Source organism: Nylanderia fulva, unplaced genomic scaffold, assembly GCF_048542155.1.
Source record: "Nylanderia fulva isolate GAGA-0341 unplaced genomic scaffold, ASM4854215v1 Scaffold17, whole genome shotgun sequence".
NCBI lineage: Eukaryota > Metazoa > Arthropoda > Insecta > Hymenoptera > Formicidae > Nylanderia > Nylanderia fulva.
In genome coordinates, this window is record NW_028189945.1 from 4715963 (window position 1) to 4726970 (window position 11008).

The 11008-nt window shown below is 33.0% G+C and overlaps 3 protein-coding genes across 5 annotated transcripts in view; 1 reads left to right on the forward strand and 2 right to left on the reverse strand.

Moving 5' to 3' along the window:
• The window catches only part of LOC114944242 (uncharacterized), a 20401-nt gene extending 18256 nt beyond the window's left edge, over positions 1–2145 (reverse strand). For both annotated transcript variants that reach the window (XR_014924413.1, XM_085481238.1), the window contains exon 1: positions 1142–2145. The gene's annotated coding sequence lies outside the window, so the exon portion shown is untranslated. The remainder of the gene's footprint in view (positions 1–1141) is intronic.
• Positions 1464–6204, forward strand: CPR1 (cuticular protein 1). The gene is made up of 3 exons (XM_029320058.2): positions 1464–1537; positions 2171–4553; positions 4671–6204. The coding sequence occupies exons 1-2, from the start codon at positions 1526–1528 to the stop codon at positions 2756–2758; spliced, it is 600 nt and encodes a 199-aa protein (XP_029175891.1). The 5' UTR covers positions 1464–1525; the 3' UTR covers positions 2759–4553; positions 4671–6204.
• SMC6 (Structural maintenance of chromosomes 6) lies at positions 3247–10823 on the reverse strand. Of its 2 annotated transcripts, none has more exons than XM_029320041.2 (21): positions 10725–10823; positions 10206–10381; positions 9884–10136; positions 9494–9686; positions 9071–9223; positions 8740–8984; positions 8539–8658; positions 8339–8469; positions 7969–8169; positions 7686–7882; positions 7432–7578; positions 7155–7339; positions 6695–7005; positions 6289–6508; positions 6034–6204; positions 5664–5851; positions 5387–5552; positions 5182–5295; positions 4906–5100; positions 4689–4822; positions 3247–4528 (listed from the first exon to the last, which is right to left on the reverse strand). In XM_029320041.2, exons 3-21 carry the CDS (start codon positions 9980–9982, stop codon positions 4486–4488), a joined length of 3213 nt encoding a protein of 1070 aa, XP_029175874.2. In that variant the 5' UTR covers positions 9983–10136; positions 10206–10381; positions 10725–10823; the 3' UTR covers positions 3247–4485. The 2 variants fall into 2 exon arrangements, with proteins under 2 accessions (XP_029175874.2, XP_085337359.1); XM_085481233.1 differs by having other exon boundaries at positions 4024–4528; positions 10202–10381.
• Positions 10824–11008: the final 185 nt, after the last annotated feature.

An 11008-nucleotide genomic window follows, 5' to 3' on the forward strand; every position in this document is an offset into this window, starting at 1 on the left:
TTACATATACAACATCTCACATACATATAAGTACTTAAAATATAATTAAAAATGTATTCTGTTATGTAAAAAATATATGTCACTTTCTGTCATACATATGTAATGTTAATGGATTTTAATGTTATATAGGGATTTATTAATATTGATGATAAAAAGAAATTCAGTATATACAGAGAAATATGTATATATGTCGTAAGATTTTCAATATGTCACCTCGGTTGTCGAAATCACTAATTACGAACTCTCAATTGAGACAGTCATCCAATTAAAAAAAGTTATCTTGCAAGAAACATTGTAACATCCGCTAACGTTATTTCTAAGCAATGACAACCATAAAAAGTATAGCGATAAAGGGCCTTTCAATATATTATTATTATAGATCGAGAATGCCCAGACTGCGGTTGTGAATAGTATATAAAATTAACAAACGTACGGGCATTAAAATCATCGATCAAAAACGAGCTAAAACATATCTGTTAAGACTGGTAAAAAGAATAAAATGACAGATGAATTCTATGAAACTTTATGAATTTATAAACGAGTGAATCATGATGATAAAGAGTAAAGGTAAGAAAAAAGAAAGTCGTGCTATTTATTATGAGCAAAGAGATTTGCAAGTATAAAAAGCTTAATATAAAGAACATTTATGAGAAGAGAACATTCGATTATACTAATTATGTAACTGCGTAAAAGAAAAATATGTCAAACTTAAAATATTTTAAATATTAAGAACCCAAAATTTATATTCAATCCAAAATAATTTCTACATAATTTTTAAATTGAATATTATCTTATGAAGAAATGTACAATATTTTAAGAAAAAAAAAGAATTTTTAAATTATAACAGATAAACTGTTTTAAATTATATAAAAAATCTTGAGAATTATAGCAAGAAATATATAAATATTATCAGCTCTTAGCGGCTGATGAACAAAGACCATTAGTTTCATTTGCTTCTTAAATATTATAATTATTCAGATCTTGTATTTGAATTTTCACGAACTGTAAATTACACATATTTTCGCGATGTTCATAAAAAATTGATTAGATTAAGTTATACATGAGGAAAGAAAAGTAAAATATTTAGGAGAGAGAAAGGCTGCAGAAAATACTTTGTAATGAATTTTCAATGCGAACGAACCGTACGGAGGAGGATTAGCTAACTCGGCAAGGACGTGGCCTAGTCCCCGACGACGATGAAGACGACGACCGATGCACTTTTCGGATCTTCAAGTTACGAGAGCAGAGAGGCCCAATGTTCTGATCCCGTTCTTCGCTTTTGTTGGGCGTGGTTCGATTTCTTGCGCAATTTCGTTCCTCGTCGGCCGCGAATCGGGCAACCGTCGAAGGTACCCCTGTTACATCAGTGCGAATATGCTCTGTTTTATGTGTATGTGTATGTAGAGTACAGCGGGCCACTCTCGCGATTCCCGAACAGAGTATAAAAGCCGAAAACCATCCATCCTTTGGTATCACTCGCATTACGAACTCAAGATCGAACCAAGTACCGATCAACCGAGCAACAATGGCCTTCAAGGTATTGCGTCCAATTTTTCAAGTCCGTTTCGGTGTAAGCCGACACGTGTGTGCCGAGAAAGTAGATCCGATCGATTCTCAATAATTTGCTGGTGAAGTTTTTCGTGGTATGGTACGGTTTACCGGTTAGATTCTCTGTAATTATGAATTATAATAACTCGAGAATAATTACAGAGCGGTGCGTTTTCTCACGAAGACCGTCCTTTCCTGTAATATTGCATTAATCGTTCAATAATTGTGTATAATCAATATTTATATTTTATAGGATTATTTAAAAGTAAAGAGTCTCATGCAACACATTTCTAATCAAAATCTTTGCGCATGTATAGCTTGCATTAATACCATGATTTCACTTACAAGTCGTTTCGCGTATGTGTACAAAATTGCCGTAACAGAACATTTTGAATTAAATTATGAAAATTAACAAAATGCCTTAATAAAAGTCTTAATAGATTCTCGATCTTAATGTCATATAATTTTTGTTAATTTAATATATGTATCTTTTTTTCTCTTACAATTATAGAACAGGGATTTATTCCATATTCCTATCTGTGTATCCTGTATTTTTTCGTACAATTAAATTTTATCATATATTTCTCCTACCAATTTTTTACACATCTCTCTCATTTTTCAGTTCATCGCTTTCGCTACGCTGCTCGCCGCCGCTAATGCCGGCGTAATCGCGCCCGCGGCCCAGCTGGCCTACGCTCATGCACCCTTGGCCTACGCCGCGGGTCCCGCCGTGGTCGCTGCCCCAGTCGCTAAGACCGTGGTGGCCAAGACCATCGAGCCCGATTACGACCCGCATCCCCAGTACAGCTACTCGTACGACGTGCACGACAGTCTGACCGGCGACGCCAAGAGCCAGCAGGAGACCCGCGACGGTGACATCGTCCAGGGCAGCTACTCCCTCCTGGAGGCCGACGGAACCAGACGCATCGTCGACTACACCGCTGACCCCGTGAACGGATTCAACGCCGTGGTCCGCAAGGAACCCGCTGCCGTCGCCGTCAAGGCCGTCGCCCCTGCGCCTCTCGCCTACGCCGCTCCCATCGCCAAGATCGCTACCCCCTTGGCGCACGCTCCACTCGCCTATGCCGCCAAGTTCGCTCCAGCTCTTGCTTACAGTGCACCCATCGCCAAGATCGCCGCACCCATCTCCTACGCCTCCGCTGCCTACGCACCCGCTGCCTATGCCGCCCCAGCTACCTACCTCCACTGAACTGTGACCTGATCGCCATTTAGGAAGGATGTACTTGTCGAGGAAATTTTACTCTTTTTTCTCAGCAAGTATATATATACATTTATATATATATATAAGTCGCGCGAAGAGAGATATAGATTTTAGATGTAGACCTTCGTTCATTTTCAATATGCTTTGTTCCAGTAATTAAATTGAACTCTAGAGAAAAGTGATCTAATTTAGATTATAGAATTATTAGGATAATTATTGAATTGAGTTTTAAATTTTAGAGTAATTATTGTAATTTTTTTGTGTGAATATTTTATTCGTACTTGGAGATTTCTTTCTATTCTCTCGTCATGATTACTGATCGACGCGAGTCAAGATCTCAATTGGGCAAAATTGTTGAAGATGCGTAATGTCAATATCTATATCTCCCCTCTTTGTAAAAATAGATCATCCATCAATAAAAACTGCATTGTTTGACAAATACATTATTACACTTGATATTATTTTCATGACTGGCGAATCATATAAAATTATATAATTTCAAAAACATCTAAATCTTTAAATATTGAAACACTATAATCATTAGATAACGTAATGTTATCCAACATTCAATATAAAAAAAAGAAACAAAAAAGCAGAGATATAAAATCGCACGAAAGTACGGTTTATCGGAAACGTGGAAATTTCGGGTCCAATTACTGAAATTGGGTCAGATACAACCTGCCGTGGGCGCACTGTTTTTTGTTATCCTGCCTTTCCGAGACATTACCGATTCACGAGCGCTCACCGAGCACTTTCTCCAGGACGGTGGCCAGCGTGCTCGATTATGTAACACCGTCACCACGCCCCGTCCAGGCCGATATACACACACGCAAGGAGCGAATTCAGACGTGCGCATCGCATGTAATACGCTCGTAATGCGTAAAGGCGTGTTGCGTTAGCATAAGCAGCAGCCGGGAACCCCGGCCGAACCAGATCCGCGCAAACCTTGATCCACTTACCGGATCTGCGCGAAGTGTGTACGTCCCTCCGTCGCCCACTTCTGGGCACTCTGGGTCTCGTGCTTCTTGGCAGTGAATCAAATTCGGAAAAAATTCTCGTAAATCCGCTCAAGTAGTCGTGCGTGTGGCTGAAAAAACTTGTTTGAACTTATAATCAAAATTTAATGTAAGTATGATACGTTGAATGATAATATTTATATACATATAAATCATACCTAGATAAGTCTGGAAGCAACGGATTGGAACGAGATAGGACACGAATTTTCAATAGATACCAATTCAATTGATATAAAATTTATATTAATCATTCGATATCTTATTATTAAAAGAGAAACGCTATAATAAATTATATATTATATATATATTCTATAATTCTATAATTAATCTAATTAAAAAGGCACTTTGAACATTTGATTGCAAAATTCTTATTCTTTTATATATTTAATATTTAACTTGAACAAAAGATTCTATTGCAAATATCGTATTGAATAATTCTATTGATCATTTTTCATTATTTTCATGAAAATATAAGTGCTTTTATAAAAGTAAAGTAGAACGGTACGAAATAAATATTTACGTTTCTTTCAACAACATAAAATCACATTATGATAATGTTCTTTTGCTTATTGCTAGATAACTTTAACACCTTGGTTGAGCAAGGAAAAAAATAAATACATTTCTTCGTCTTATACAATGCGACGAAAGGAAAATATTTAATCACCGAGAAAAAAAAAAAAAGAAATAATATCGAAACATTTACTGAGTCAGAGTCAGACCTCTCCTTTCTGGTGGTTGTAACCTAAAAGAGTTTATTCTGCTGTGATGTAATGTTTTTAAAGAATTCTTAACTTTACTTTGTAATATCATTGGAATTTTACGATATTTGAAAGAATATTGAATTTATACATTTGAGAACAGAAAATATTTTTTCTCAATAACAGATTAAAACGTCTACTTACTGATGAATTGTTACATAATCATCGGGAAGAATGTGTGACGTGTCTAAGGGTGTGAGGAAAACAAATTGACTTTGTGGATGCGATCTAGTGTGATCCAAAAGAATATCCATTATCACCCGCCGATTTAGTTTGTCCTGTACAAATAAACACACGACAAATGATTATTTTATGTGACTAAAAAGATATAACAGATTGTATAATGTAGGGAATCATTTACCATGAATACATCGAATTCATCGAGGAAAAAGAATGGAAGCTGAATGCAATCCCATAAAGCCAAAATGAACGCAACAGTTGAGTAAGATCGTTCGCCTCCTGAGAGCGATCTGGTGTCTTTAGCAGTCTTTTCAGTATCTCGCGCACTCACTTTCAAGTCAAGGACTTTGTTTGAATGATCAATTACTATAGTGCCCTAGTAAAATAAAAGACCAAAGAGATGTTTAAATGGCAACAATTAATACAATGTAGTTAAGAAACATCTTTCTATAACTACCTTATATTGTCTTAGAGAGAGCATATCAGTGAAAGAATTTTGCACTAGAGAACTGTACAAATTTCTCAACTTTATAAAGTCGCTTTGTCGAGTTTCCACTCGTTGTATGTGTTTCTACACAATATATAAATATATTATTATAAAGTAATCTTTGATATAATAACGATTGGATAATCGATAAGAATTATAAATATTATTTACTCACTTCCCAACTTTGTTTCAAACGAGTTATAGATTCGATGTTTTGCCCATACTTTTGCTCCTTTTCTTCCAATTGTTGTCGCAAATCATCCATAAAGCCATATTGATGCTCTACTTCGCGAATTTTGTCTCGCAAATCATTTCGTGTAGCTTTAATTTGATTTATCGATCTATAAAAGATAAAAGCAATGTACATCAGTATAAATACATAGAAAAATTGCATAAATAAGAAAAATAATTTAAATTCTTTAAATATTATATTGCCATTTTATAATGCTAACCTTGTCGTATCTATTCTTGGACACTTTGCAGTAGCATCGGAAATTGCTTTCTTTGTAGCTCTTTCTTGTATTTCAAATTCCCCTGTTGTGCATTGTATAGCTTGCTGAATTTTTGGTAACTTTCGAGTAGCGCGCTGACATTCAAGCCGATGTCTTTCCTTTTCCTGCATAAATTCTTTTATTTGATCCTGCACAGATATATAAAATATGTATAAATTATTTTATTAATAAATAATTTTATCAATATACAAGGTGTCCCATCAAAAGTGGCCACCCCCTTTTATCTTTGAAACTAAAAGAGATAGACCATAAAAATTATATATGAATAATGAATAATTATATATGTATAATGGAAAAAGACTAAACATACATTGAGAGGATCAATAACTGTGTGTAAATTGTGCCTTAAGTCTCTAAAACGCTTGACTTCTACGTGCAGAGATTCTACATTTTTCTGAAGTTCTTGCACATTCTCAGTCAAGAGCTTTTCCGTGGCATTTTCCGCAGTTAATTTTTTCTCCAACTCAGCAGCTTCGTTTCGCTATAAATAGTAAAACAAATTATGCAGCTGCATCATTTTCATTAAAAAAAATTGTATCTTATTGAAACGATTCTGATTACTTACAAAAACGTCAGCAGATGTAGCTTCGCTTGAATCGATTTTATCTTTTAAATCATTAATCGAATTAGTATATTCATTTTGCATATTCTTCAGTTTGCGAACCGTCGCACTTACATTACTCAATTCGGAATTAGTGCGATTTATTTTTTCAGTTACAGCATTATATACTGTAACAGCATCCCGCTTTTTGTTTTCTGTTGTCTGAAGGTCTTCTCTCAGTGTTCTTAATAAGAAACAATTAATATAATTAATAATTATATCTTATTAATATAATTTATAATTAATATTATTAATAATTAATAATTATATTATATATAATTTATATCATTATATATTATATAAAATTTATATCATGTTATTAATAAAAACTATTGCAAATTACAAAACTAAACAAAGTCTTTGCACTTACTGCATCGCTTCCATGGTAGAAACTTGTAGGAACTTGGCGCGGGTGCCACACTTTCCGCCGTAAGTCTTATAATTTGGATCGGGATAAAATAAGTCACCTTGTTTGGTGAAAGCTTTTTTGCAATTATTTGGCACTTTCCTAGCATCCGACATTATCTCGCAAGCCTCGCTGCTCGTTGGTATGAGGAGTACACATTCAATCTGACTTTGATCAATTAAGCAATTAGCAACAATAGGATCTTCTATAACCATTGCCTCTAAGAGATTAGAATACTGTGATGACCATGTACAATGTGATCTAACATCGTGAACCTAAAATTGAATAGTTACATTATAAGATTAAAAAATTATTAATTATGCATGAAAGTAGTATTAAGATTAGAATAAACAATTATTTTTATTTGATATTTGTTAATATTTCAATGTTCAAATATTAAAATAATAAGAGACTACATTTTTACCTGATAAAAAAACTTGCTACATATTAGTTGAGGAGTATTCTGATTGTGGAAAATTTCCTTCATAATACTATTCAACAACTTAGCATCTTGATTATTATCCACACAAAATGAGTTGAGCATGCGATAACCTAGATAAGTTTCTACTGCTGGTGTCCAAGACGCATCTTTCACTTTTATGTAAGCACCTATATATATGCGATTATATGATTTATTCAAGTAAAACTTAATATAATTTTAAACTAAACAGTTAAAAAAAAATTAGAATAATTTTATATACCAATAGGACCACGTGGTTTCTCCTTAAATCGTCTTTTCTTATATTCTTCTTCAATTCTTCTTAACAAACGCGGTACGTTTGGCCCAAACACACTCAATGCATTATCCGATTGTTGTTCAAATGCATTTAAATCTCTCTTGATCTTATCTTTAATTTTATAAAATATATAAAATGCATTTTAATGTTGTAAAGAATTATGACCAATATGGCCATTATTATTCCTATGTTAATTTATCATTGATACACTTACTTACCTATGTGCCTATTGAAATTATCTACTTCATTTCTAGCAGACTGTACATCTTGCGAAAGTCGCAGCTTATCGGCTTCTAAGTGCATCAATTCAGTTTGCTTTGTACGTAATGAGGCTTCCACTTCATCCAGTTTCTCTTCCAACTTTGATAGGCGCTCTGTCATTTCTTTTCTCTTATTATATTCTTCATTGTTGGAGCTGCACAAAACATATGCAACAATATATTTAATATTATAAATCTAAAGGAAATGCTTAAGATAGAATATTATAAAGATGTATTTTACCTTTCTAACTTTTGAATTTCCTTTTTTAACAAATTAATATCATCTTCCAAGCGTTTTTTTGCACTTGTTACAGAATACAATTGGCGCTGCTTATTAGAGTGCGCTTCACATGCGGCAGTGTGTTTTTGCTTTGCACTATTGTAGGCTTCAGTGCTGTCTATCACTTCTTGTTCTGCTTTCTGAATTTCCTGTTTCACTTTTCTATAATTAAAACAGCAACATAAGAAATAAAAACGATTCTATCTAAATCTTGATTATTGTAATAATTGTTGTATACAATAATATTGTAATATATTGTCAAAAAAATGTTAATAATAATTTAGAAAAATAAATTATATTAGTTTTACTCCAAATATAAATTAAATCTTACTTGATTTTTACATCAATCTCTTCATCTTTTGTTCCCATAGATAATTCCACATTCTTAAGTTCCTTCAAGTTATCTTCACACATCTTTAAATTTTTCTCTATCTTATGAAGTTTAGATTCCTCCATTATAGCCTAGAAACGAAATGTTATTTCAAATAAAAATATATTTTCAGAATTTCTACTTTTCATGCGTGAACTTACAATAGCCCACTGAAACTCCATTTCAAGATTATTTAGTTCTATTCGTGATGCATCTATTTCTTTTAACCTATGTATATTTTCCTTTAATTTATCTATCTCCTTTTTTACTTGTAACAAGGTCTGAAACATAATAAAAAGAAAAAATAAGAGACTATTCTATTGGAATAAATCAATAGACTAAAATAAATATAGTGGATATACATCAGAATGTAGTTTCAATTTCTCGTATTCGCCATCACAGATTTCTAAAGCTTCTTTATAATTATTTTTGATGATGTCCAAAAGAGTGGCTTTCATAAATAGATTGTACTTTTCATCAGCCTTAGAGGAAACTAAAAACGTTCTTGAAACATCCTGATTTAGAACACAGATTGGATTATCGATTTGTATATTCATTGTGTCTATAATACTGTCTAATTCAATCCGTTTTGTAGAGATAATTTCTCCTGCAAATAATATATTTGTTTCTTGTAAGTACATATGCAAATATTATAATTGTTTGAATTACTAAAAATGAAAATATTTCAAGTACCTCTCCAATTTTTGATCTTATATGTTGAGGAAGTTCCAATAATACGTACAACTGTGATAGCATCACCATAAATATCATGTTTGAATGCAGCACATCCTTTATTAAGTAATGTTATTTCAATAGTAGCCGAAGTCTTGCCTTTCTTTATAAACTCTGTAATATTATAGTAATTCATATATTATTAAATTGATCGATTAATATAATAGCAAAAAAAATAATACATATATAATACAATACACAAATACACTTGTGTTTATTAAAAACTAAAAATTGCTTCTAAGCTCTAAGAAGATTGATTTTTTCAATGCATGTGGTAATTATTTTTTGTTTTCTGGACTCAATAAGTACTATTTATCTTTTCATTCTTAAACTCACTTTTTTACAACATTCTGTACATAAAATAAAAAATAAATAAAACAATACCTTTGACAGAAGTTCCTCTACTTGTGATATTTGCTCTTGCACCAAGTCCAACGGTTAATGCTGTCAGTATGGCACTTTTGCCGCTGCCATTGCGTCCCACAATGAAATTAACATTTTCATTAAGCACTATCTCTAAGGCTTCATGACACATAAAGTTGCGAACGCGAATGCTCTTCACCTTTCCAGCTGTATACTATAAAAATAATTAAATAACATTGTATAATAAAGAAATATGTCAAGTATGTTATAAATAATCTTCAAAAATTACAATAATCTGATTAGTTTAATAAACTCTTAAGTTTCATAAGCTCTATATATTTTGTTTATTCGAGATCGGTTAGTTTTTTATCGGATGTCTTAATAAAAAGTACATATTGTCCGAAATATTACCTCAACAGAATTGTTATTCTCAGTGTGTCTGGCACGTTTAGCCTCCTGTTCATCGGGCTTCTCCGTGGCTCTCTTCTTTCGACCGTTTACATTTTCCATTTTTCCCTGTGCTGTGGCGATGTCAACCGTTGGCGCAATATTGATGCAGAGGACGAGAAAAAGCGATCAGCGTTCAAATTTCGCCGTTGAAACGTCGATGATGCTGACTGTCATCGGGTTCGTATCGTGAGTTCCACATCTCACGCCGATTTCTCTAATCACGTAGAATGTCATTAGACAAAATGGCAAAAGTGTTTCTCAGGTGAAACGACGTGCAACTTACTCCGTTAAACAACGCCAAATTCACGTCCCTGCATGCTCCTGCATGCTCGTGCACGTTCCCGCCAGGCAACAATCGGCGATTGAGCGGTCCTTTTTTGTTTTTAGCGTCCCACACTCGTGCGAGTTCAACACGCTGACTCTCGGCCCTGATTGGTCGGTGCCATTTTGTGCGTCGCTCTTTCGAATCCGTTGCAAGAGGCAGATGTAAAATGATATTTACGAAATAATAATTATTATTGCACCATTCTATTCTATTATAATTATATTATTGTAGTATGATATATAATATTACATATATGCAAATGATTATATGAATGATGTGTAAATAACGTGATTTCTTGCACACACTCATTTTGGATCGCAAATGAACAAAAGAGAGAGAAAGAGAAAGAGATATAAGGAGACCCAAGTTACTTTTGTTCTTCAAAAATTTCGGAGACCATGTTACCGTAATTCGCTTAAAATAATCCAAACAAAGATCGAAACGAAAATTATATGTATATATATGTTGCAATCTCACCTTTTTCCAAGCAAAATGATGATATTTCTCTCTTCCGAGGTCTTCAACGTGAATACACTTCTGCCAACTTCTGCCGGTCTACGTTCATAGATATATAAAATACATAGATAGCACAACTGTGCAGCTGGAACTAATGTCTCTTGAAATATTTTACTTTTTTATTTTAATTATTTATTTTATTTATTTTATTTTATTATATTTATTTTATTTTATATATTTTATTTATTTTATATATTTTATATATTTTATTTATTTTATATATTTTATATATTTTATTAATTTTA

Excerpts from the sequence above, each read along its gene's own strand:
- SMC6 (XM_029320041.2), bottom strand. The coding sequence starts at position 9,982 with ATGGAAAATGTAAACGGTCGAAAGAAGAGAGCCACGGAGAAGCCCGAT. Across the intron at positions 5,553-5,663 it reads CCAAGAATAGATACGACAAG|ATCGATAAATCAAATTAAAG; the intron begins GTTAGCATTATA and ends TATCTTTTATAG. Across the intron at positions 5,296-5,386 it reads GTTTGAAACAAAGTTGGGAA|AAACACATACAACGAGTGGA; the intron begins GTGAGTAAATAA and ends TATATTGTGTAG.